Genomic DNA, 27,136 nt, shown 5'->3' with positions numbered 1-27,136 from the left:
GGGGGCAGAGCAGCGGGGCAGAGCAGCGGGCGCGGGGCCCTGGCCGCAGTGCCGGACGTGCCCAGGAGGGGGCAGCAGACACGCGGAGAGCCGGGAAGGAGCGGGGCCGGGGCGATGCCGCGGGGTTCGGCCGGGAAATGAGGGTTGTCCCTTTCCTGGAAGAGTTCCAAACCGTGTTGGATGAGGCCCTGAGCAACCTGGTCTAGTGGAAGCTGTCCCTGGCCCTGGTAGGGTTTGGGGTCCCTTTCAAAGTGAGTTATACTCTGACTCTATGAATAAACACAACCCTTCAAGATCCACTTTGGCACAGAGGACAGGCTTGGACCCCCCGAAGAGACCAGACTTTGGGCATCACCACCTGCACTTGGTGACTGGCACCAGGCAAGACGGGACAGAGGACAGGGAAGAAGGAACTGAAAGGTTTCAACCCCAAGTATCAGAACATCCCTACAGCAAAGGGTCACCTGTGGCCAGTGATACCAGAGGAAGGAAGGTTTTCACCTGGCCGAGCCCAGCCCCAAGGACAACCTGCTCTGTTACATCCCACAGTCCCAGCTTATCCAGCTAACTGGGAGCCCCGTGATGCCCCACTCCAGCCCCAGTGGGCAGAGGAGGGCTGTACCCAGCGCTCCCATCCCCTGGGCTCACCCTGACCCTGCCTGCAGCCACAGGGAGCCCAGCTGTGCACCCGACTCAGTACCCAGGGCCTGGGGCAGGCTCATGGGATGCTCATGGGAAACACCACATCTCCAGTCTGCAGGAATTGTGCCCTCCCAGACTCTGAAGGTTCGAGGTGTTGGGGACAGCAACACATCACTGCTGTGACCCATTTTAGCACCTTTGGCACACTGCACAGCACACACCCCAGCTCACACTGCAAAACAAGGGACCCAAACACCCACAAACATCACCTCAAAACCCCCTGGAAGCCATAAAGCAAAGGGTGGGTCAGCAAGGTTACAGTTAATTTGCCAACTCCTCCATGTCCCTCATTCAAGGGAGCATTTGGGAATGACAGACCTTTCCTGGCCACTTGATCACATCAGTACCTGGGAGGGTTCCAGCTGTTTTCAAGCCAGATAAAGTGGATCCTCAGCCTTTTGATTTTAAAACCAGAGCAGCACTAAGAAAAAAAACCAAAGAGTGCCATGTGTGAGGTCAGAGATGAAGACCAGGAATGCTCAAGGTATTTGTGCCGCTCAGCACACAACCAGGTACAAGCAGGCTAGCTAGAAGAGCAGAGAGGCAGATGGAAGGAACAGAGACAAATCCATCTCAGGACTGGGGCTCTGCAAGGACAGGCAGGCAGCCAGGCTTGTGCTCTGGGGATTTGCAGACAACCCGTCCAGATTGCTTTACAAAAACAAGGCAGTTTTACGCTGAGGGCAGTTTTGGAAAGTACACAGGATTCTTGCAACCAAGAGACGAAGCCCAGGAGAGAAAGAAAGGAAAAAGGAAAAAAAAAAGTGACAAACATAGGTTGTTCCAAGCAGCCCTTCCAAGAACCTGTCAGAGCCACGAGAACATGGAGATTGCAGGAGTACGTCACCGATGTGCTGACAAACAGCAGCTCCCACGGAGCACAGGAGGGCCCTGGGAGCACATGGATCTGCTTTTCTTAGCACTGCATGAGACTCTCAGAGGACCTTTGAGAGCACACCTGGCACAGAGCAGGCAACAAGGAGCAGAGCACGTGCTACTCCCTCACCCTGAGGGAGCCAGTGTTCTAGTCCCAGTTTGTTTCCTCTGTCCGTGCTAATCCAAAGCACCTGGAGCAGGAATTCCCACCAGGGAGAAGGGAATTAGATTTTCTCAAGGATGATAATCCATTTAAATACAGCACTTTGAGGAGCCTCAGCAAACAGCCCTGCTCCCCATGCAGCCCCTGCTCCCCCACCTGCCTGGGGAGAGAGGGGGGTCCTGTCCACTGAGAGCAGAGGGGCTCGGACAAACATCAGATGCTCCAGAGCCTGCCTAAAAATGCAGCTGTTTTATCCCCAAACAGCATGAAGTCACCTTGCTCCCAGAGCAGCTGATCAGCCCTGCACCCACTGGAAGGCCTACCTTGGTTAAACAGGCTTGAAACTCGGTTAAGCAAAATACCCAGTACACTGCTCTCATTTGAGGGGACAGGCATGTGCTGCTGCCATCAGGGACAGGCCTCTTTCTGCCTCTCCTGATTACAAGGGGACAGCACTCTATGTGCCACCACAAAACTGAGCATGAGGGAGGACACTGTGCTGTCTCTGCTTTACTTGTCTGGAGGAGCTGAGCAGCTCCAGTGACCCAGGGCTGCTGATCCTGTGGGAATCAGGCCTGGGCCAGGCACTGCAGGCAGCTCAGGAGCTGCTGACAAAGCCCCTTTGAGCTGCAGGCCACCACGCCAGGTCCCAGTGTGCCTCCCTTGAGTAAACCAAGCAGTTACACAAACATTAGCTCCCAGTTATCCAGCTCCCAAAAGTAATTTCAGGTCAGAAACAGCCAAAAAGCCAGTTTTAGAAAGTACCATTTATTTGAGAAAAAAAAAAATAAAAATAAAAACCAGTAACAGTGGAAAACCCCCAAGAGCAATTACACAAGAGAATCTGAATATCCCGAGAAGCAGCCACAGCTCCTGCCTGCCTGGCAGTGCTGCCCACAGGCAGTCCCTCTCCTTTCCAGCCTCCAGTGAACTCTGTGCAGCTTTGAGAGCCTCCCAGAGCCCACATTTTCCCTGAACACACTTGTACTGGGACCAAGTGAGTGACTCCTCTGCACTGATGTCTCAACACATGCTCCTGCCTCACCCCGAGGAGGAGACCCATTTATTTCTGTTGCCTCTCTGGATTTGGCCTCAAGCCTACAGCAAAGCCTCAGGAAGAAGGCTTCAGGAGCCATGAAGATTTCCAACCAGCTTTCACAACTGCCTGGTTTAGTGCTGCCTGCTCAGGTGCTCAGTTTGGGGAGCCACACTCAGATTTTTGTCTCACACCACGTCAGACTCAGAGATGCAGGAGGACCCAACTTGCTCTTGGTTCTGTAAAACCTTCCTGACACACATCACCCTTTGCTCTGGGAGACTGGGGGCTGGTTCTCCTCTCAGTGGAGGTAGGAGCCATGTACAGGGGGTGTTAAGGAAGATCCTCAGCAGTTCAGAGCTATGAGTGCTGCCCAGTGGGAGATGCCACCCAGGCAGAGCCCAGACCCAGCCTTCCCTAAGAGGCAGGGCTCAGCACCAGGGGACAAAGTTATCACCCCACACTGCAAGCTCCCAACACCTGCTCCCAAGGGCAGCTCCAGGTGGGGATCTCTGCTCTGACTCTGGATCAAACCTGGCACCTCCTGGCCACAGCTGCTTCCAGGAGCTGGGACACAGCCCAGGAGCTCCCAGGCTCCTTCCCAAGCCGCTGGTGCTCTACACAAGACACTGGACAAACAGCAGCACAAACAAGATCAAAAGCCTCTTAGACACCACACCATAAGGCTGCTGAAGAATTAACTCCAGCCTTCTCATTCTCATCTGTATATATCTCAGTAAAATATATAATATATAGCTCTATAGGACTGATTGTAATATATTACAGCCTAGAATTACTCATCTTTTCTCTACTTCAATCATATTTTTATGCATCCAACTTTGCATACAGAAGTTATTGCCTTGAATTTGTAATTGAAATTCACAGAATAAAAGCTTAAATAGTTTTCACAGAGACTCATTATATTAGTGTTTTACATAAAAAGGATAAAAGTTATCAAATGAGAAAGCAGCCATTTCAGAAACTATAAATAATTCTATTTTAAAAAAAATCCTAGAAAAGTTATGAGAAAACCATAAATATCTTTACCCTCTATAGTAGCTGCTATAGAACTAAAAGAAACCTGTAACACTCTGTAGCTAACTCTGCTTCAGTTCAGAATATGAATCATATAAAACAGCATCTCTAGAGAAATGCCCGGCCAAAGGAAACACAAAGGGATTGAAAAAATAAATCTGAGGAAATTAAAAAAGTAGATTATTTTTTTTATTATTTCAAAACAATTTCTACAAACTTTATATAAACATTAGGTTATTTTCTTTAAAATTTTGTTATAAAAAAATCCTACAAGCAATCCTTAAAAAAAGGTAAGAGACTGAAGGCAAGGAAAGGGTGTTGCCATAGCCAAACACAACTGGCTGTCCTGATTTCAAGGACTAATGACCCTTGCCTGGGGCCAACAGGAAGAGACAGAATTCTCCTGGGGAAGACATTTCCCATAGGCCCTTTATGGCATTCAGGGGTACCGAGCCCTTATGGGCCTTTTACTCCCTGATAAGGCAACATTATCTGTAGTGTAAGAGATTCATAAATAGTTCTCCACAGAAATGCTTCACATCAACAGCCTGCTGCAAGACATCTAGTAGCAAGATTTATAAAAAAAGCCATCTTCTATAGAAGCAGCCAATCCCAGCACGGCACACTGGATGCAAACACATGGTGTTTGCTTCCATACAGTCTGGTTTGTGTTTATATACCCTCTATAAAACCAAGCAGAAAATTTGGCATCTTTATTCTTTTTACACTAACTTAGAAAAAAAAAAAAATACACTGAGGGGGTTTTTTTTCAGACTCTTTGTATTTCATTGGGCCCTTGTTAGCTGAGTGGGATGGGAAGGGTCACGAAGGAAGTTTGTTTTTTCTCAAAGTCACTTTGAAATTCAATCCAAAAAATAAAAGAAAACATTTGTTCAGCACATCTCATCTGAGGGCACAGTGTTTCCATACAGTCTGTTTGTCCCTTGATGGGCACAAGGTGCTGCTGAGCTTTAGGCATAGAACTCGTTTGTGGGGGCTTTCTTGTAGATGGGTTTCTTCCCCAGGTCGTAACTGCCCTCATCCTTTTTCTTCATGCGATAGACCAAGAGCAGGATCAGGAAGATGGCAAACAGGAGACCCACTGCTCCTCCTGCGATGAGAGCTGGGGAGGAAAGAGAGACTGGAGTAAGTCTTGGACAACTCCAAACCACCAGTGACATGGCAAAGTCTGCTTTGAGAACAGCAGCCCCCAGAGTCAGTGTCCATGTGCCTGTCACTGTGTGCTGGCACCTTCAGCAACAGCAGATGTTACTGGGAAAGGCCAGGATTGCTTCCAGTCCAACCACACAACAGTCACATGTTCCACATTAACCAGCTTGAGCTAATCTTCCAGTTTAGTCCAAAAAAGAAATGTTGACAAGAAGATGCTCTCCCTGTATAGAGACAAAATAAAAAAACACCACCCAAAAAAGCCCCACCACAACCCACAGGAAAATGGTACAGCTCCAATCTGCATATCTGTTAACTACCTGTGTGAGCACACCCTGGGGACTCTATTTCAATTCATCAACATCCAATTACCAACACCACTTCCCTCAAAAAAAAAAATTAAAAAAAAAATCAGAAAACCCCAACAATCAAAACCCACAAACCTGCAAAAAACCACTAATACTTCCTCTCTCCTCACACCAAGGGTGGCCACAAGATCTCACTGAAGTTTGTTGTGACACCTATTGCTTGCACTAAATCAGCTTCTTTGCTAGATGGTTTTGCAATTCACTCCTCCAATATCTTCTCTGACTGGGAGGATGGCTGCAGATCAGCACAAAGAGCTTGGGTTTGTACTTGGACCACCAGAGCAAGTGCCTGAAGCAGCAATGTGCTGGACAGACCTGTCCCACGTGCTGAGAGGAAGGCAATCTCTTGGTTTTGCTCTAGACATTGGTACTCAGATCCCTACAGCTGACCAGCTCTTGGATTCCCTTAGAGGGGTAGAGGGGTTGCTTGGCTCCTGGCAAAGCTCAAAAAAGGCAGAACATGGGCAGAGGTTGGAAGGAAAATGCCTGTATTTGATATAAAAGTCTATGATGTCACTGCTTTATGGCCAGAGACACCTCTTGTTGAGGCAGTATCTGGGTGCAGAGCAGCTGCCACATGAATTAAGCCAACAGACAGCTGGCAGGCTCAAAAACAAGCTGTTTATCCCAGCAAAGACAGCAGCAGGCTCTGCTGTTGTGTAAGGACTGGGAAGCAGAAGCCACCCCACTACAGGTAGGCACAGAGGTAAAGCAATCATTCCCCTGTCAGCAGGGAGCTGCTCCCCAGAGAAACAGAGAACAACTGAAGCCATTTTGATTTTCAGTATTAATGATTTACCAGAACAAGGTGGAGTATTACCTGTAAGGACTTCTGTTCTTTCAAAGATGCTGCTGTTGGCTGTGCTTGCCATGGAGATCTTGTTGGACAGGTTCTCTTCAACAGGTACAGCTTTGTCTGGGATGATTTCGTTGTCCACCATTGTGTTTTTCTTCTCACCTTCTATCTTTCTGCCAGTATCTCCAGGGATATAGTTGTCAGATATCTACAGCACACAGACAAACCACACCCATCAGCAAGCAGCACCCAGCCTACCCACAGCTGAGAGCAGGAGGGTGTGCAGGGCACAGAAAGTTTGCTCAGTGCATTACAAGTACACTGTGCCTGCTCATGCAGGTGGATTTGTGTTGATGCCACGTCTTGTGGGGGGGAAGGGTGTTCAGAAAGTTTCACAGACAGACCAGATGGGCTACATGCTGCTTAAAACATACTGGGGCAATACCTACCACTGGGGTATCCACGGTGCTCAGATACAAGCCATCTTCAGAGTCTGGGTAGTCTGCAGAAGGGGCAAAAAAAAAAGTTTTTGCCTCATTACATGCTGTTTTTATGCAATTCAGACACTTCCTGCAATACCCAGCAACTGTACACAAACTAGGACTCTTGTCCTCTACAGCTCCCTCTTATCTACTGGTACTATTTATCATTTAATGACTTGGATTGCACAAGACCACCAGATGTAATTTAAACCAGCACCTCTGTGCTGGGAGGGCTCTTCAGCTGGATCCATCAGCCCCTGCAGAGCAGGTCTGCTACAGCTCACAAGGCAACGCCAATGGAGGGCACTTCTCCCACCACCCATCCCTAAAGGATCCTTCACCAACCCTCCAGATCTGCCCAAACATGTCAGACACTGATTTCAGCATTTGTTCTTTTACTTTTACAGAACAAATGTTCACATAAAGGGACACAGAGCTACAGAAACTGGTTTGGGCAGGGAGCTTTGCATGTCACAGAGAGTTCACTTGAACACCAGTTAGTCCCTTTACCTTGTTTGGCCTCAGCTGAGACATTAACTTTAAGCCTTTTAACACTGCCTCAACAATAGATTTTTTTTTTATTTTTTTTTTTTTTTTAAGTTTCTCAGCAGTTCTTTGGAGTTCAACAGGAAAAAGATCCAGCCAGCACAAGGCCTTTTCATTTGCAGCAAGACAAGCTTGGCAGAACTCCATCTGTCCTCCCTGAGTGATTCAACATCACGGCATCACTACTTTCACTGTTCTCATCTGAGTGACTACGAGTCACAGTTTTCATCTCCACCTGACACTGTGGTTCCTCTGGAGCTCTGGCTGTGATTTAGCCCATCACTCAAGGGCTGGTGCTGAAAGAAATTTCACAGCAACAGCTGAGGGAGATCCACTTCCCCACTTACCTCCTGACCCAGATGTCTCATCTAGATCTAACCCATCAGAGGTTAAGTGAGGCCTGAATTCACCAATGTCTTCATCGTCTGGCAAGTCCCCAGAGGCAGGGTAGTCAAGCCATCCAGCATCCATGGTTTCAGTTTCTCTCACCTGTACATGGGGGTGGAGACGTGTTAAAAACGACACAACTCTCCAGAAGCATTTCACAGAAGGTTCAGAGCCTGAGCACATCACTTCCACCAGAAAAAAATATTAAATGCTGAACTTCCTCTCCACCAAAAGCATTATCTTCATCAGCTGAATTTCCCTAGAATTTCTCATAACAGAAGTGAGAGCCAGTCTGGGAGGGGAATTTCCTGAGGGCTACAGATTGAAGAGGTTCACCTGAACACACAGGGTGAAAATACCATAACAGAATCTTGGTCAGGAGTTTGTGGCAAAGCATTTGGAAATATAATACCTTCAGGTTGTGATCAGGGAGCATTCAGAAGGACTTTTTATTCCCAGGAAAAAAGCCTGACACGTGTAGGTCGCTTTTTGCATAGTGCCAAAGCTTCATGCCAAAGCAATTCCTCACTCTTTATACTGAGAACAAGCCTATTTTATCACCCAAGGGTTAAAAGCTGGTCTGTCAGTTCAGCTGAATTGCAGCGCAATCTGGGCTGAGTTCAAGAGTGCTCGCTATCAAAAATGACTGGCCTGAAGGAAGAGCTTCTCCTGCATCACCTTTTTAAAAGGCATGTAAACAAACAAACCTATGAAATATCTCCAGGATCCAAAGGCCCATGGAGTGCAGTTACAGCACAGAAACTGGAGAGCCTCCCAGATACCAGCTGTTTGGCCACAATCACAATTTGCACCCCAGAGCTCATCTGCACTTGGACCTTTCAAGGAGCCACAAGCCCAAATCTCCTGCCCTCACCCAAGTTATCCAACTTCCCAGAGCTATTTCTCCTGGCCCCACAGCCCTGGGGCCAGGCTGCTCAGGGTACCACAGGTATGAGCTTTGGGGTTGCCCAATACCACCCCACAGATTCCAGATGTTGCCACAGACATGAAATCATCCCCACGGAGGGGACTCAAGCCATTCCCCCAAGGCAAGGGGCACGATGCAGATGGACAGGTCCCTTAGCTGGGGGCTAAGCTGACAGCATTCTTTCGTGCTGTCCTCACAGGACAACTGGGAAGTCTTGACAAAGGTTTTGCCTACCCAGAAGGGCATTCCAGAGTCCTGCACACCCAAGGGTTTTTCTCAATGTTCAAGCTTACCAGGCTACAGCCTCAGTGGGGTGAGGAGGATCAGAGACCCGTGGGGACACTTAGAGCTGGATGGCAGCACCACGGAGCCCTGGGCAGCTGGGATCAGCTCACCTGGCCAGGTGTGGCCCATCCCACAGCCCAGAGGTGATGAATTACATCCGCTATCGATCTCTAACCGAGGCAAACAATCAACCACGAGCAGTGTCAGCCTCCTCTGCCCACAGCCCCAGCCCTGCCCACAGCCCCATTCCCCTGCCCACTGGCACACGGGGGTTGCCACAAGAAAGCACAAGATATTTCTCATTTTGCACCAGGAGCAGCAGCACTGGATGTGCTTTTCCTTGCTTATTGAGGCACTTTTGGTTTCCCCAGCAACCCCACTGCAGGATAACCAGATGAACAGCCCAGAGGGCATGAAGTGCTGAGGCCAGTTCTCCTCCCAGACCCTCTCTCTCTGCTATGCCAAGCCTGGCACTAGATGCTGGAAAGGGGGCTGGGAGAAAAGTCAGTTGGAAGAAATCCTCTCCCAGCCTGGAATCAGGCATTCCTAACGTTACTGATCATTTGCTCCAAGGCAAATTCATTTCAAGATATGCAAAACCCAGCCAAAGCCAGCCCTGCAATGGAAACTGCTTGCCAACATGCAGTAGCTGTTCCCAGGGCAGCTTCTGGCCATTTCATGGAGGGGCAGGAAGAACCCAGTTCCTGGGGCTGGGGAGCACATTTGCTGCAGATCCAGAAAGCCCCACACCAGACAGAGACTGATGTTGGCAAATGCTGTGCCGAGCCACACCCAGTGCCAGCTCACCCTGTACTTCACCATGAGTCACAGACAGTAATGTCCAAGCAAGGGCAGCTCAAGAAAACCCAAGTTTAAGTCCCAGGGTGGCTGGACAGCCCACTGGCTTTATCAGATCAGCCCAGCCACAAGCTGAATGGCAGCACACAGCCACAGTGATCAGTGCACGCTGTGCAACACACCAGGTCTGGCTATCAAAAAAACCTATTTAAATCAGGACAGACAGTGTTTACCAGCAGGGCACATTACAAGGAAATTACTGACTCACAAGCATAAATAAGATTATATGGGAGCGTTCACTGAACTCATTCTTCATCATCCTCTTGAGCAAGGATGGGGAAGTTCCTGGAAGCCGCAAGAACTTCTCTAAACATAGAGGAAACTTTTCTTGTGGGCAGTGGCCTCACATTACAGATTCATCCTGCAGGTAAGTCAGAGGGCTGCTGGGCACCTCCACAATTACTCTCCAGGTTCCAAGGCATGTTCTTCTAGGAAGCAGGCCCTGCCTGGGAGCTGGGGCATGGGCAGGCTGGGAAGAGTTAACACAGGAGTGCTCACAGGGCAGGTCTGGAGCAGGCACATTCCTTGCATACACACCTGTGAGAGGGCACACAGGCACCTTCACAGGACTTAAAAGCAAGAGCTTTGAGCTTCCCAAGTGCCACATAAAGAGCTCCCTGGAGTATTGTTTTAGAAGAGTACATCCCTTTCCAAGAGCTCTGTTGCTTGGTGAAGAGGCACCACGGAGGGTGCCTGTACTTCCTCTGGGTTTGCAGGCTGCAGCCAAGAGGAAAAAGCAGCGAGACAGCCACGAGAGGATGGCCAGCCCTTGCCAAGTCATCCCTGGCCACATCCAGCTTAACACCTTCTGCAACTGCCAGCTGGAGAGAAGGGCACAGCGCTGCTCAGAGTGTGTCCCACCACTGCTCTCCCCACGCTGCAGCCAGCCCAGGGACCTGCTGGCACAGTCTGCACAGCCCCACCTCAGCCTGGCTGCTGAAATACAGCCCTGCTATGAATGTGCTCCTCTCTAGGAGGGGTCTGGGCAGGAATCAACCTTTCCTGCAGGAGTCCAGTTCAAGGATTTCTTCATGTTAAGCAGCTTTATCCCCAGTAAGCACGAAGGGAGATTAAACAGCGTGCTGGGGAGCAGAAGCTTTTCCTGCCTGCCAGTGGCAAAAAAAAAAAAAAAATAAGAGTGCATTCCCTGCCAGACAACCAACATGTCAGGCACGTGAACTGTGAGTGTCATTCCTGGAAAAGCTGGGCACAGAAGCCTCATGTTTTGAGACAGGCTGCACTACAGGATGAAGCCAGACACTTTCTGCTCAGTGGAGGCACAGGAATAGCACCCCTGGGACCATGGGGATCCCTAACCCATCCCACTCCACTCTGTGCTTCTGGGGTCTTCACTTACAGCCCCAGAATACCACTCATCTCTTCTCAAAGCAAGATCAGCTATTTATTGAGGCAGCAAGCAAAGCTGCTGTGCAATGTGTGGATTTCCCCAGCCACTGGCAAATTCTGGGAAATAACAAACCCAGGCAGCTCACCTTCCCCAGCTCACATGTCCTCAACCACAGCCTTTGCAAACCCTTTCAAAAAACCCAAATGGGGTTTTGGGGCAGAGACAAAGTTTTCCAGATATGGAACTGGCTTTTACAGCTGTCCCTTGTCTCTGATCAAACACTGAGTTTATTAAAAGCTCCTTTGAAGGGTCACAGCCAGCAAGCTGCAAAGGGAGTCAGACCTGCAGGGACTGGGCCATTCACAGTGTACAGAGCCCTTTATCAAGTTTATAATTTTGGCATGGAGACCCAGTGCTTGCTCCTGGTCTCCCTCCCCAGCACTGTGTACATAAACCTGGGAGTAAACAGGAGCAAGGTGAAAGTCAACCTTCCCTAGACAAAAGCACATGGAGCTGGGCCAGCCTGGGAGGTTGCAGAAGAGGGCAGAGGCACAGAGCTGTTAACTCTGTGGAGCCTGCAGGTAGGGGTAAGCTGCTCCCAGGGCTCCTCAGGTGCTCTGCTCTCAGGGTCAGCTGTACAGATCACCTCATCTCACTGCAGCAAGCAGCAATACACAAAATATCCCCCCCAGACCCTGTGCTGTCACAGAGCACCACAATGCACAACCAGCATAACCAGGAAGGGCTCCTGAACAGCATGAGCAGCAGCAAGGATGCAGAGCTCTGTAAACCACCGAGCCCAAGAGGGGATTTCCATACAGTTCACTTCCACCCAGCTCTTGCAGGAGCCCACAAACCAGGAAGGTTTTAAAGCTCACGCCAAGTATATAAAAGAGCAGGGGTTAGGAGTGAGCTCACCCCATTGAAGCCCCAAGAGCCCCCCAAAAGCAGAGAAGGCACACAGCACTGGAAACAGGGCAGCTCATATCAGTGTGAAATAGCCAAAAAGAGCTGGTCTCCAAAGGAGGAAGGTGTGCAGTGACAAGAGGCAACGACTGCTCTATCTTCACATCTGAACAAGCATTAAAAATTAGAAGTGACACCAGCTTCCAACAGAGCCAGCTCCTTCCAGACAAGTAAGGGAAGGTTTTATATTCCCCCCCAAATACCTTTCACTCCATGTTTCAGCTCTGTGTAAGAGAGAAGAAAATAAATACACACAAGTCATTTTAGTCCTGAGAGCAAAGCAAATAACATTTCAATTGAAGTCACACCTAACTCCCTTAACACATCAGCCACAGAAAAATAATAAAAAAATCCACTTGTGCCAGCTCCTTGTGACCATGCCTGGAGGTATCATTTTACCTGCCACTCATTCCTGGTCAGTCTGTCCCACAACTTGCAGCACACACAGCCTGCACTGGCCTTTGTGCCAAGGGACAAAAGTTAAACAGCTCCCATCCAGGCATGTGTTTGCATTTAGTTGCAAGACAGGATTACCTGAGGCTTCCAGACATAGTTAAATACTACCTTTGCTCAACACTTTCCAAGCAGTAATAGAGCAGGGTCACAGCCAGCCTTGCCCATCCCCTGTCACAGCCACTGTCCAGCACTCCCAGCACAGTGACCCATAAAGGTAAATCCATGGCACTCTGAGGACCGAGGGCTAAATCACAGTGGGGTACAGAGCAGGGCTTGCAGGCAGCTCCAGAACCCACAGCAGCTACTGCACACTCTGTGCCTCTTACCCAAGAGGGGAAAAGAGTTTTTATTTAAATTGTTCTCAATAACAAAAGAAGGGTTTTGCTTCATAAGACAGGAGAAGCAACATGCAGGCTGGGGAGCTGTTTGAGCATCACTTGTTCCAGGTGGGTTAAGGGAAGCCTGTGCAGTCCCTGTCCAAGCAGGTGTCCATCTCCAGCCAGCCTCACAGGCACATCCAGCACCATCCCAGCCCCAGCCTGGCCCAGTCCCCCCTCAGCCCCGTTCCCCGTGTGATTCTTTAAGCCGTGTGGCCACAAGCAGCTCTCCCGGGGGCTCAGCGGAGCCATAATCCCCGTGACAATGACACTGTAATCCCGGGCTCTGGAGAGACACTCGCTGTCACGGGTGCCTCCCCTGCAGTGGGGATGAATCCTCCCAGGCCCTGCCTGCTCAAAATAGGCTTCCTTGCACTTACAAAGTCAAACCTGAGTTACCTTTGAGCTGCTGTGAGCGCACAGCCTGCTCCCCCCAGCCACATCGAGCACCGGGCGCTGCGGGAGGAGGATGGAGAGATTAAAGAGGAATGAACTCTTGTTTAACTGCTTTGGCCTGATTATCAGCCAAGAGCAAAGCCATAAAGATCGAGTCCTTTGCCAGGCAGGCACACGCTGGGGTATGTTTACTGCAATGGTGGCAAAACAGCTGCTCTAAACACTCAGTTCCCAGCTCCAGAGCCCGGGAAGGAGAGGACCAGTTCCCACTCCTGCTCAGGGAGATAAAGCTCAGCAGGCAGCTGCAGATGGCTGTGCCCATCACCTGCCCTGAAGCAAATAAAGTTAGGAGGAAAAGTACAGGAGAAAAAAGCAGGAGCTCTCATGTGACTCAAGAGGAAAACAACTTTGACAGACATTTCACACCCTTGAAGGGCTCTCCTGGTCACAGACCATGATACACACCTAATTCATAAAGTGATTATATTTTTTTATGGTATTTACAAACCTAATCATAAGTAGCTCATATGCTTCACTGTCCAGAGCTCAGCCCAGAAGCTGGAAAAATTCTGTTCAGGCTTAAAAAAGGAATTCACAGTTTTTCCAGCTCACAGCTCACTCTGAGTTGCCCTAGTCTATAATAAATGCTTCTATTGCATTCTTGACTGTGGAAGAAAAAAATATATATATATAAATGCCCCAGCAAAACAGCTTTTCCATCAAGGATGATTTTTCATGCTGACACTTCAGACTTGGGATACTTCACCTGTCAGACTTCTCCCTCATGCCAGGAAGAGGCCTGCTCTCACCGCCCTTTCCTAGAATACAGCTACACCCCAATGCTTCCCTGAACATGCACACAAGCAGAATTTCCACTTGGCAAGAAATGTGTGATGTGCATTTTTGGGATCTTTATGCTCCCTCATGCCAGAGTGTTAGCAAAACTAAGCCAGGCAGACACCCAACTTCAAAGAGTGCCCTTCCTATCTGGCTCACCATGCAGCTAATCTCAGCTTGTTTGTACAGTCAAGATTCCCAATGCTGCGCCCTACAAATGCTTCCCCTCCCACGATCCATTTTAATCTAATCAGAAGTAGTAGCCCAAAGATTTAGGCTTAGCCCAGGCAGTTGAGCTCTGCCAGCACAGTTCTGCTATTTCAAGCCTTGCTCTGTTGGCAGAGGTGCCAGCAAAGAGCAGCAGCAGAGGAAGTTACCGGCACAAAAGCACTTGAGACAGTGGAGCGCTGCTGCTATGCTATCATAGTGTGAGCATTTATACAAACAAACATTTCAACAGCAGGGATTTTCCTGGCTAGCTGCAGCACCAGAGCCTGGGTTTTCAGGGCACGGGGTTTGCTGGGGGTTTTCTTGGTTTTTTCTTCACAAAGACATTGCCTACTTATGGCTTGGCTTGGGCCCAGAAAGCAGCAGACACAGCACGTGCTGTTCAGGATACTCCAGCTGTACTTCAGGAAACCTGTCACTTCCAGAAGCATTTTCCTCCTTCTGAGGACTCTGAGCTCCCAGTCAGGCTCCTTCCCCTCTCTGAGCACAGGGTGAGCAGCCAGCAGCAGCTTTCCATCCTTCCCTGAGCACATCTGTGCGCCCACGGTGTCCCAGCCAGAGCAGAGGGACCCAGCTATTGTTTTATGTTATGTTCTGGTCACTCCTTCCCTGGTGCTGCAGAGCCCGTGCTCGGCTGGATGAGCGAGTCTGAGTAACCAACACGCAGGACCAGCTCCTCATGCTCAGCCTCAGGAAATTTGGAATTAGCGCCAAGAACAGCCCGCGCATAAACAGTCTCCTGCAAGATCCTGGCTCCAGACTCTGCTCCACTGCACACTGTGGATTTGCAATAAATATTTACCTCGCTGGGGAACAGAATCTTCCAAGCAAAAGCTCCTGACATCAGTAAGGGCTGGATTTCCATTTGCAGGAGAGTAGGAGCTTCTCTGTTTTTAAAGTGGGACATTAGCCTGCTGAAGCAGCTTCTGCCGCCCTCCTAGCACCACACCTGTCAGGATCTGTCCCTCCACCTATGGGTCTCACTCCTCTCCAGGCCTGCACAGCACCACACCTGGTGCCTTCCTTCCAGCCATACTCCTCTCAGTCACTCTGCCTTCTGCACAGAGGTTTCTGGCTGCTGTGCTGACCACTTCAGCGCAGGTCCAAGCACTTTGATGGTCATTACTGCACATTAATGTTGCTTTTTATCGCTCTAGTTTGACTGCAACAGCAGCTAAAGGGCAGGAGGCAGCAGGGTTAGCCTCACAGCAAGGTAAGTGGGGGAAGGCCACATCTCTTTCTATTCAAGTCTGACAGCAGCACAGTTTTAGAGGAACCATGGTGAACATGCTTTCTTCCCTTCAGCAGCTAAGGCAGAGCAATGTTGAGAGAGAAATCCTTCCCATGGAAGGCTTTGCTTTGCCTGACAGAACATGATTTGTTTAAGCAAGAAGCAGCCGTGGTTTTAGTTGACATAAGACCAGCTGCTTGGGTAACCGTGCTATGGGTCTCCCAGTCTCCTTCCTGCCCCAAGGAGTGTCTCCTTGAGATTTTAATTAACTGCTTTGATTTTTAAGTTATCCCAATAATTTGTCTAACAACAGCCTCTTGGCATTTCATAAGCAGAGTCTCAGCCTCAAGGATTTAAGGATAAAACTAACAAGAGTGCATACTTCCAGCAAAAATAAAGACTTTTACAAGAAGCACAATTTTCTAGTCAGCCAGCCTTCAGAAACTGAGAGGGACACAGCTACATAGTGCATGCTTTCCCCTCCTACGCTGACATTTTCTCCAGATTCAGGATTAAGTATTTAACCCCCTCTTTTGAGACTTTATGCTCCTTTAGCTTGCTTTGAATGCTTTCAGTCATTTCGGATAATACTGCTGCTTTCCTCTCTCCCATGCAGCTCTTGTTTCCAACAGTATCTGCCTGAAAATGAAGGAATCACGGGGGTGCCAGAGCAAGTTATGGCTGCTCAAGACAGAGCCATTTTCTGATCTGTCTCTGCCAACACCAACTCGGCTGCTGGCAGCAGTCACATGTCAGAGCCCGACAGCTTTCCTGCCCACCAAAGCCACAACCAGATTAAACAGGAGGCAGCAGCAAAGGCTCTCGGTGCCAAGGGCAGCACAGACTGGGTGCCAAGCAGCAGCACCAGTTTTGCCTGTCACCCCTTCTGTAGCCCCAGAAGAAGAGATCCACCTCTGTGCTGCAGTGCCTCAGAAGTCTGAGTCACTGCTTTGGGTAAGGGGCCAGGGCCGTTACTCAGAGGGTGACAGCAGTGTCCCTGCAAGCTGGGATGCCAAGGCAAGTGCCAGAAACCTGAGTCACAGCGTGACTGCTGCAAGTCAGGGTGACACACAGCAGAGCTGATCCTCTGACCATTTACTGGACAAACATTCAGGCACACGCTTAAAGACAAAAAATGAGTCTGAACTAACTTAGCAGCACAGTCCCAACTACTCCTTAGTGTAGGATATTTTACAGCCCCTCAGAGCAGAGGCTCATTACAAGTGAAACTCTAACTAGGCTGCCCTGTCTATTCAGAGCCACCAAGCCCAGTCTCATCACAAGAGTCTCATTCTAGTGCAAATCATTTGAATCCTTAATCTCAAGCATTTGCATTCCAGCGAGTCTCAAACAAACAGCCACACATGCTCCTCAACAGCAGCCCGGAGGTCAGGCGTGTGCAGGGCTTGTCCCCTCGGTTTTGTAGTGCTTCAACTGCATCAGCTTCTCGTTTGAGGCTGCAAAAGCAGCACAGCCCGGCTGTTGTCACACGGCATAAAGGAACAGGATGTACTGAGTAAAGGGGGAGAATGCAGCTGCAAGACGTAAGAGCAGGCTCAAGAGGATAAATGTGAACTCAAGAGCTAGGAAGTGTTTTGAAGGATGGATGCTGCGTTTAGTCTGGCTGGGGAGTTCTGCGGGATCACAGAGCCACGATTACTTGATTAAGTTATCTTACAAGTCAACCCAAGTAATTTACATTGCAGACAGTGGAACCACAGCTACCATGCCATCCTTACAGGTACAGATACTATCACTAATCAAAAAAAGTCTTTAAACCCAGGTCCGATCTATTCATTTGAGGAAAAACAACTTTGACACAAAATACAACACAACCTAGCGGTAACTTACAGTCAAGGGGATTCAAGCAACCAGGATATTTCCAACAGAGCTTTTACTATTGCCAGAAGTCAAAATTGGAAGGAAAAGTAGCTGTAGGAGCTGTGCTGAAGCCTGCATGCTGAGCAGCAAGCCAGTGTGGCATCCCTCCACCATCAATTGGAAAGTCAGGTTAGCAGCTTGCAGTGGAAGTGGGACACAAGCACTTTGAAAAGGCAGTATGACACTACAGGAAAATCATGGCAAGGTCACATTAGGCTCTAGTTCAGGCATTTGAGAGCAAATGGCCTCCCCATGCCATTCAAACAGCTCAAGGCAATAGTACAGCCATTAACTTGGAGGGGAAGGAAGGGGGGAAGACACATAGGAAAAACATTCTCCCTGTTGCTGGACTAGATTGCAAGTGCTTGGGAGAGAGCAACAGGAGGGGCAGGAAGGAGAGCAAACAGGCTGGCTAACAGCCTTTACTTCCCAGGGTGAATGAGCCTCTGGTATATCACAGCTCTGAGAAGTACCAAGTTCAGCCCCAACTTGCCTCTTGCGCAAGATGTTCGGGAAAGCTCTGAACCACGGGAAAGCACTCTCCATCATGGGAGCTGGCAGCACTTGGGACAGATGAGGGCTGGGCAGCAGTGCTGTTTCCCTGACTGTGCTCCAAGTGCTGCAGGGTGACTGTTCCTACCCATGGGAACCTCCACATCCGAGGTGCTCAGCTGGGGAGGGACCACACAGCCCTGAACTCCCACCCCAGGAGCTGTGCATGCAGCTCAAGAAAGTACAAGGTGCTAAAGAAGTTGGTTTTTCCTACACATTGCAGTCATTTCATCCCAACAGCTATAGGTTTGACTTGCAGAAGTCATGAGTTCCTTCTCCTTCAGGGCTAAGGGACATTGCTTCAGACACTGTCATTTTGCTGCTCTGTGCTTTAGGGAGACTCAAACAAAGCAGAGATTTGCTCTAAATGTGAACATGGCAAGTAAAGGTAAAATAAAGTAAAACGTGCAGATAGCAATGTCTTGATTTGATTGGGAGGGACAGATGAGAAACTGGGCAAAGAGCAGAAAGAACAGGCCTCAGGGATCAATGGCAGCAGGACAAGCCAAACCGGTTTTAACATTAATAATGCTGCACTACTTTCCAAACACAGCTATCATCAACAAGACACCAGCTTTGCCAATCAGGAGGCCTCTGTGCATGATTGCTTTAAACCAGCAAACAGAGCCCACAAACAGCACCAAGCCTCCCCCGCCTCTCCCTAAGCAATCCTCTGCCAGCGGCTTCTGGGTTGGATTTCTGCTGCTCTGTGCTGCTGAGGACACAAACACGATGTGGTGCTGCATTGAAGACTTTTTCCGCATAGTTCAAGGCACAAAAGTAGGACAACTGCAACAAGGCTGCAGCCCAGAAGCACTGCTACAGCCCTGCTGAGTTCTGGGCACTCAGCCCCTTTGCAGCCCAGATAAACTGAGCAGAGCCCAAGCCTGCAGCAGAGGGAATGCCCTGTGCCATGGGAGAATACCCCCCGCTTTCCTCCTGTGCTGCCAGGGGCACGTCTGGATGCTGAATGCCCAGGGAAAGCTCAGCGATGCCACTGCCCAAGCAAGGCAGACTTGATGTCCTTTGTTAACTCCACCGATGCCACATCTTGGACGCATTGGTGACCTGGTGTCCACCCCCCACATCTGCAGGAAGCCCATCCTTGCACAGCACAGAGGGGAGCATCCTGCCCACACACCCTTTGCTTTCCAAGGCACTCAAGCGGAGAGGGCTGGGGACCACCTGGTGACACCAGGCATCAGCTGCAGCCCCCCTGGAAGAGGACAGTGCTCTCACACAAAGCTGTGGGGCTGTTATAACACCAACCCACCCACCCACCCACAGCCTGAGCTCCAACGTCACACTTAGGCACTTCAGTAATATTCCCCACCCTCTTACACATCCAGGATTGCTTCACACGGAGAAATCCCATTTACAGCAGAAAGCTGCTCAAGGGGAAAAGAGCCAAGGCATTTTTGTTGGTACAGGCTTGGGGAAATACTCAAGCACCGAATCACTCGCAGCGTCCATACTCTTACATAAGCACAAGAAATACAATCCCCATCTTGTTAAGAAACAGCTACCTGTCTTCACCCTGCCCGCACAGAAAAACCAAGAGCCACATGCTGTGCAGCCCTGCACGTTTTGGCAGTGCTATTAAAAAAAAATACCATGGGAGGAGTGCCAGCAGAACTCTCCCAAACCGTGTGTCATCCTTGTCTCCTCCCCGGCAGCCCGTAACCCCAACAATTTGCTTGGATTAGGCTTTATAGTAGGCCAGTGTTACTTCTCAAGCACACACTCAATCTTAGGTACATTAAAATATTAACGGATAAATATTCCACGTAAATTCTATATAAGGATTTACAGACCACATCTGTGCAAAATTTGTTGTCTTTGCAGAAACCCGATGCTTGCAGACCAGTCCAGTCCCCAGGGACACCAAGTTGCATTTCATACCAAACATGGTCAGTGCAATTTCCAGATGCTGTCTGCCCCAAAGGTTTGCCCTACTAGTTTGGGCCAGTTCCCAAACGACCGATTCACGTGCTTAATGGCAGGGATAAACACACCAGATTAGAGTAAAGTGGATTTGGGCTGCTTGGTTTTAGAGAGTAGCTGACAATTACTACAGATGCTCTCTGTGGGAGATTCCTGCTCTACAATCAGCAACCCCCCCAGCCCTTTGCCCCTAGCAGAAAGCAGCAGAGCCTTATCAAGTTCTGATCTGCCCACCCAGCCTTCAATCCAAAACAAACCAATGTGGATGATTAAATCTACTTTGGGAACCCCTGATCTCCTGCAGTTACCTTAATCTCAGCAGCTCTTTCACACTAACAGAGGAATCTGCCCTAATTGCACTATCAGCAAGATGGTCACACAAAAACAAACAAACAGCCGGGAAGCCAGAATCTCAGATCTCTGCTTCACCACGAAAGACCCCACATGTGCCGGCCTGAAGCATCCAGAATGTTTCACCTTATTATATGTTTAAGAGATTTTTAACCCCTCCACGGTAACGCATCATTTTTCACTGCCATGAGGACGCAAGGAAGGTTTGTTAGACACAGAAAGACAGCAGGTACCAGCACACCCAAACTCAGGTAAGGCTGGAAAGCCTACCCAGGCGCTGTAACGCACCGCACGCGTCCAGCCCACCACACACGCACAAGAAAAGACGAATTAAAGGACTTTCACGGCCAGAAGCTGGAAATTAAAACTGTAAGGGAGAGCAGCTCGTTTGTGGCAGGTAGGCGGGTGCCCGCGCTGCTGGAAGCCGAGCAGATCGGGGTACGTGAGGAGCGGCACAGCCGCGGGGCCAGCGGCGGCTGCTGTGGCACCGGCCGGAGGAGGCAGCGTCCGAGCCAAGCGAACCGGAGGAAGAACGGGACCGGCCCTATGACCGTGTCCCTACCTCACCCACCCTTCCCTTCCCTTCCCCTGGAGAAGGGCAAACAGCGGGGGCAAAGCGCCTGAGGGGCAGCAGCGGCTGCTTGCGAGCAAGACCCGCGGGTCGGTCACCCACCCACCCCCCGGGCACCGGGAGCCCTTCCCTGCCGGGCAGAGCCTCCCCTCTCCCCCTATCTCACCGACTCGGCGGCGGCGGCTCGCAGGAGGAGGCCGAGCAGCAGCGCAGCGCGGAGCAGAACGCGGGGCAGCGGCATGGCCGGGCCGGGCTGGGCTGGGCTGTGCCGGGACACACGGAGCAAAGAGCGGCCGGTCCGACCGGAGCGGGCTCTGGCTGTGCCCCGCTGCCGCCGCCCTTATAGGGACGGCTCGGCACACGGGGCGGAGCGGAGCTGCCTCCGCCCCGCCGGGAATGCCCCGGCCCCGGAGCCCCGGGAGGTTGCGGGCTGCCCCGCACCGACAGCATCGCTGGCCAGGAGCCGGGCCAGGAGGCGGGCCAGGAGGCGGGCCAGTAGCCAGCCCGAGCGGGGACACACGGCAGAGCCACCCCGGGGGACACGGAGGGCTCCGGAAGCCGCTGTGCACGGCTCGGAGCCCCGCACTGCGCTATGGGGAGCGGGGGAAAGGGAAAGACAGGGACGGGGAGAAAGGGGGAGGAAAAGAGAGGGAAGGGGGAAAAAGGCAGGGAGAAAAGGGTCGGGAGAAAAGGAAAGGAGGAAAAAGAAGGGAAAGTGGAGGGAGAAGTGAAAATGGGGAAAGGGAAAACGAAAATGGGGGGAGAAGTGAAAAGCGGGGGAAAGGAAAAAAGGGAAGGGAAAGCGCGACTAAGAAGGAGGAAAAGAGAAAGTGGGGGGAGCGGGCAGACAGCATCCGCTTTTGCAATATTCCACAAGTGACAATCTCACATTTAGGGAAAAGCGAGAGCGAGCCCCTGTCCCTGGCAGCCGCGGTTTTCCGGGGGCTGTTGCATCACTCGGGGCTCGGCGGGGATGGAACACGAAACCGCTCCCTCAGTCTTCTGTGTAAGCAGCAAGCGCAAAAACCCACGCTGATAAAGAGCGGGGGAAAATCCAACAGCACAGTTTATTTCCGTTTCTCTTTTCACATTAATAACTTTGCCTGACCATAAGAATTTGTTTGACAATATCTATTTCAGCCCCTTAACCCGAGAGGCACCTGAAATACCACACTACAGCCCTGTGCTTACGCTGCAGCCACACCAACTTGCACTTGGGTTCTGCTTTCTAGAGAATAAAATATTTTCTTAACAGGGAATCAGTGCATAGCAAAGCATATGTGCCATGATCCCACCTGCCAGGTACAGATGCCAGCTTCGTTCAATCTGGTTCTCAGCTTCCTCCAGCACCACAAAGTTATCCTGAGAGAACCTGTAGCCTTCCCCCTGTCCCACCTCCAACCAAAAACATCCCTAAGGTGAAGCAGCTTTTCCAGCTGCCTCTTCCTTTGGGAATAAACAGCTGCAGAGGGTGTGAGCTGAGATCCAGATGTGTCCTCAGTGTTTGCTAGGACTGTGCCTACACACATGGCCACTGGCAGGAGAGATCTCCTGGCAGCACTGTGCTGTGGAGCCTGCTGGTATAATATGAATTGACAAGGAGCACGGCTCAGGGCTTAAAAAAAAATAGTTAAGATCTGTAGACAGCACATGTGGATAATGGCAGGAACCATCCTGGAAGAGGCTGTGGAGGATTTTGCTGACGTGCTCTGCTCAGGACAGCCATGTGTCACTAACCCTTTAGTTCGCTTCAGCATCCAAGGCCATCAGGGAGGGATTTGTGCAGCAGGCTGGGTTATTACCCTTCCTTACTACCCTCTCTTCATCACACAGAGGAACTGATAAAAATCACTGCTGTTGCAGCCAGGGAGCCCAGCTCCCATAAATCTCCAGCTCTGGACACTCAGCAGAGGTGGGGAGCTGTAGCTGGTGGGGAACAGAGATTGGGTCAAATGTGCAAAGAGTGGTCCATGGTCCATACCATGACATCTTCCAGACAGGAGACAGCCTCAGCAGCACAAGGTGGCCAGAAGCACTCCATGCCCCCAAACCCTCTAAATGCCACCTGTATTTGTGTGCATGTGGCCATGACCTCTCTACACATCCTTCCAGGTAAAGCAGCCACCACAAAGATGCTTTCAAAACCAACTTTCTGTATTGTGGCTACAAATATTGCTCACTCACCTGTTAACTTCCTCTCCAAACAAGCACAATATGCCGAGCTCCTGGTTATCATATCCCTCAACACATTCCCCTTCCACCAAAAAATCCCCTTGCATGGCACAGGACAGTGTTTTCCCTCCCAGGGAAGTTCTGCTGTGATAAGATGGAGAGGAGCCAGCCTGCCTGGCCTGGAGACCACACACATTGTCCATCCATGTCACACCTGCATGCATAATCCTTCAGGCAAACTGATCTTAGGCTTTTGGAAATAGAAGAAAAAATTAAACTAAACCCTAATGTACTTTTCAACCTTGAGAACAAATTCCTGTAACTTTACTGATGACATTTTTAAAGTGCATTGTGTAGATCCACCTCCCTTCCTTACACACATGGAAACGTTCTGTGACTGTATCTCAAGAGAATGAAAGGAAATGCAGTAATAAAAATCATAATATGGTTCTGTAAACTCATGGCCATAAAACAGCTGCCTTCATTTTACCCTTCAAGTGTTCCCTTTCAAAATGCTGACATTCTCCTCTTTGGAATAACGCAGAAAATCCATGGCTATTTGACACTCAGAGAGAGCAACAGGACAAATGGGCCCAGAGAGCAAAAATGCACCACTGCAATGTCCTTTCCTGAAACTTCACCATAAGAGAGAGAGGCAGAAGCAAAATAAAATGTTGAGAAATACATTTGTTCTGGGCAATGAATTCTCACATTCAAGGTGTGTGAATTGCATTGTCCACGTAAGAATTAACAGTTGGCAGAGAAATAATACAGGGTGGCCACCCCTGTTCCTAACCTAGTGCTCAATGGTGAAGGATTACCTAAACCTCATGTGAAAATCAAAATAAACAGCTGTCAGTTACCAACACAACACAAACGTGCTGGAAGTGGAATGGAGTGTCCAAATACAATACATTTGGAGGGTGAGAGGAATCACACTTTTACATGGCATGTCAAGAAATGTCTAGATAATCTTGAGAAGGCCACAAACAAGGCCCTTTAGACAACTTGATCATAAATTCTGTTGCACTAATCAGGAAAAGAGATTCTCCAGCCAAGCTCAACACAGTTCCTACAGGCAAATTTTTAAAAAGAGCTTAGAGCAGGATTTTCAAGCAAAAAGAAGCCTTAACATAGAGTTTTAAGAAATCCCAGCTTCCAAAGTCCATTCAATACGCTGAACTCTTTGGAAAAACACACCTGCACAGCACGTGGGTGGAGGAAGACGAGTGACTGAAAACTCTCATCCCATGGTTTGAGCCACCTAATGTTGAATTTTTCTGGAAATGTGTGCTCTTAGCAAAGATGACCATCAGCACAATTCCTACCTTCCTGTCAAGAGGGAAATGAACTCCAGCAAAAGTCATCCAGACAGCACCACCCTTTGTACACCAGCTGCTAAAATACAGATCACCTAAATAAACAGCTTCCTGTTTAAGGCAACGATTCCTGAGGAGGAAAACAATACCCTCCTAGACAGCTATTTTTTATGTAAAGAATCAGCGGCTAAATAGGGCATTCTTTTTCTACACTCCTGATAAAGAAGTGACCACAATAGCTTCATGTGATCTGGGTACACCCTCAAGTCATGGGCTGTGTCCTGGGCATATCGCCACTTCTCCTCCCACCTGCTGCTCTTCACAACACTCAGATGGCACATACAGAACAGTTATTGGTGAAAAAAGATGTTCTAACCAGAAGTCAGGTGAGCAGCACCCACTGTGGCACCCTAGAAATCATGGTGTCTGTGTTTCAACTTCCTTTTCCTCTTTAACACGTGTTCCCTTCACAGCTGTTTCCAACTTTTTGTTTAAACTAAAGAGAAATGAAGAAAGCTATTTAATTCCCTAATACAGTTTGTTTTCCAGGTCCACTTAAAACCTTATTCCACAGGGGTGTGGGGCAAGGCACCCCAGAGTGAAAACACCCTCTTTTCCAGGAGTCCCCTATGCTGGAGCAGCCTGGAGAGAAGAGACAGCCAAATCAGGAGCAGGAACAAACAAACATGACCATGAAAGATGCCGTCACAAAGTCAGACAGGAAACAAGTTCACAAACCGGGCTGCAGTTTAGTCACAGCACAAATGTCTTTGTGCCACAGCACTTCCCCGTGTCCATAAGGGGAAGGAGCCTCAAATCACACCTTTCAATGCCTTCAGTCACAGGACAGCAACCGAGAAGGGAGGAGCCTCAAATTCCAAAGCAATTCAAGTCAACAGCTCCCAAAACACCGCCTTGCATCTTGTGATACCATGGGGTTCTGGATAAATTAGATATTTGGCTGTGGAAAGAGACCCAGCAATGATACCAACAGTTCTACCTTACACTAGGTTGGAGTTTTATTTGGTTTTGTCTAAACTGCCAAAAGTTTTGCTGGCAAAGGAAAGTTAGCCCTATGAGGGGCCATAAAAGATAGAGGTGAGAATTAGTATCTAGGTGATGGCTTGCTTGTCTCTGAGAGCCAAACAGAGTAGATTTTAGGAAAGGAAACCAATTTCTACCAAGAATGAACAGAGGAAGTGTCGAGTGTCACAATTTATGTTCAGCAATGTGTTGGCAGCAGACAGCCCTGACAAGGCTGGGATTTTCCCCTGTTCATTTCTGCACAGGAGAAGGCTGGAGCTTCTGCAAAAACAAAATCTCCAAAGGCCCAAGTGAGAATTCAGCAGTAGTGGCCCACGTCCACCACGCATGTGCCTCTGCCTTGCACAATCTCTCCTAGGAAATGGTCCAGGAACAGGGAACAAAATGTGTCGAACCTGGCTCAGCACAGAAATTTACAGAATGAGGAAAGGAAAACATACAGCAAAGCTGCATAGGGAACTTCCCATAAGAGGCATGGAAAAAACGTCATGACAGTCTGTCAGAGATCATAATCTGAGTTCCCAGAGCCAGCATACTCCACACCCACGACTGATGTGAGCCTACCACCTCCCATAGAACCTGGATTCCCCTTTTTATTCCTCCTCCCTGTTTTTCCAGGTGAAAATGGCTCTTGTGGCAACTCCCCTGTCCACTGAAACAGCCCAGAGGTGCCTCCTCTCCTTTTTCCAGCAAAGATCTTATCTTATCTCCAAAATGCTCAGTTGTTCCACACAGCCTTGGGGGTTTTGCTGTTGAGTCAGTGGCAAGTCTTATACCCGAAGCCAAGCAAGCAGGATGGCTCACAAGGAGACCCAGCAGGCAGGAGCTGATCACAGAAGGGCTGCAGTGGAGCACGAGGGTGTCTGGAATCTGGCCATTTCATGAGGCTAAATAGAAGAAAGCAGCACAGATCAGAAGAAACCTCCCAAAAGAAGCCAATCCAGCCCTGCTGAGTACCAGAACAACATCCTGGTACCTGATGGCCTAAAGCTAGAACCAGCACAGCTGGGCAGCAGCTGCCAAGAGCCTCTGCACCTATGGGAACTGGCCTGGAAATGAGAGGAAACACCCAGGGACAATAATTTCTTGTATAGTTGGTATTTGTATCTTTAGCAAGGGCTGCTCAGCCAAGTTATTGAACACATTGACACCAGTGCAAATAGGCTGGGACAGGGGCTGGGGAAGCTTTATCTCCAAAATCCTCTGTTGTCCCACACAGCCTTGGGAATTTCACCATTCACACAGTGACAATTCTCATACTGAAGCCAAGCAAACACCGCTGCCATGAGCCGATCACAGAAGGGGTTTGGGGGAGCATGTAAAATACTCGGTGTATTTTTAGCAACTTTTAGCCAAGTGACTGAAGGCACCGAGGCAGGGCAGGGGACGGGGCTGGGGAAGCCCTTGGCAGGCAGATGTGAGAGAGCTGGTGCTGGACACTGGCACAGAGAGCCGGCGTCTCGCAGGGCACAGCTGGGAGCCGTGGGCAGCGGGCGGGGGTCGGGACCGGGATAGAGAGGGGTCGGGGCAGTGGGAAGGGGGTCAGGGTCGGGATCGGGCGGGGTCGGGCAGTGGGAAGGGGGTCAGGATCAGGGTCTAGCGGGGTCAGGATCGGGTGGGGTCGGGCAGAAGGAAGGGGTCAGGATCAGGGTCTAGCGGGGTCAGGATGGGGATCGGGTGGGGTCGGCAGAGGGAAGGGGGTCAGGTTGGGGATCGGGCGGGGTCGGGCAGAGGGAAGGGGGTCAGGATCAGGGTCTAGCGGGGTCAGGATCGGGTGGTGTCGGGCAGAAGGAAGGGGTCAGGATCAGGGTCTAGCGGGGTCAGGATGGGG

General features: G+C 49.8%; 1 protein-coding gene across 2 annotated transcripts; it reads right to left on the bottom strand.

Moving 5' to 3' along the window:
* Window positions 1-2,488: 2,488 nt before the first annotated feature.
* Window positions 2,489-21,088, bottom strand: SDC4 (syndecan 4). 2 transcript variants are annotated; one of them, XM_015647710.3, is made up of 5 exons: window positions 20,937-21,088; window positions 7,522-7,663; window positions 6,596-6,648; window positions 6,171-6,354; window positions 2,489-4,935 (listed from the first exon to the last, which is right to left on the bottom strand). In XM_015647710.3, the coding sequence occupies exons 1-5, from the start codon at window positions 21,009-21,011 to the stop codon at window positions 4,784-4,786; spliced, it is 606 nt and encodes a 201-aa protein (XP_015503196.1). In that variant the 5' UTR covers window positions 21,012-21,088; the 3' UTR covers window positions 2,489-4,783. The 2 variants fall into 2 exon arrangements, with proteins under 2 accessions (XP_015503196.1, XP_015503195.1); XM_015647709.3 differs by lacking the exon at window positions 20,937-21,088 and having other exon boundaries at window positions 7,522-8,972.
* Window positions 21,089-27,136: the final 6,048 nt, after the last annotated feature.

The sequence above is a fragment of the Parus major genome, chromosome 20 (genome assembly GCF_001522545.3).
Source record: "Parus major isolate Abel chromosome 20, Parus_major1.1, whole genome shotgun sequence".
Classification (NCBI taxonomy): domain Eukaryota; kingdom Metazoa; phylum Chordata; class Aves; order Passeriformes; family Paridae; genus Parus; species Parus major.
This window is presented reverse-complemented; position numbering and strand designations above follow the sequence as displayed.

Bases quoted from the DNA above. Each gene is read 5' to 3' on its own strand.
- SDC4 (XM_015647709.3), bottom strand. From the start codon at position 7,744: ATGTGCTCAGGCTCTGAACCTTCTGTGAAATGCTTCTGGAGAGTTGTG. The intron at 6,355-6,595 runs GTAGGTATTGCC...TGTGTGCTGTAG, and splicing joins GCACCGTGGATACCCCAGTG to ATATCTGACAACTATATCCC. The intron at 4,936-6,170 runs GTAATACTCCAC...TTTCCTCCCCAG, and splicing joins AAGAACAGAAGTCCTTACAG to CTCTCATCGCAGGAGGAGCA.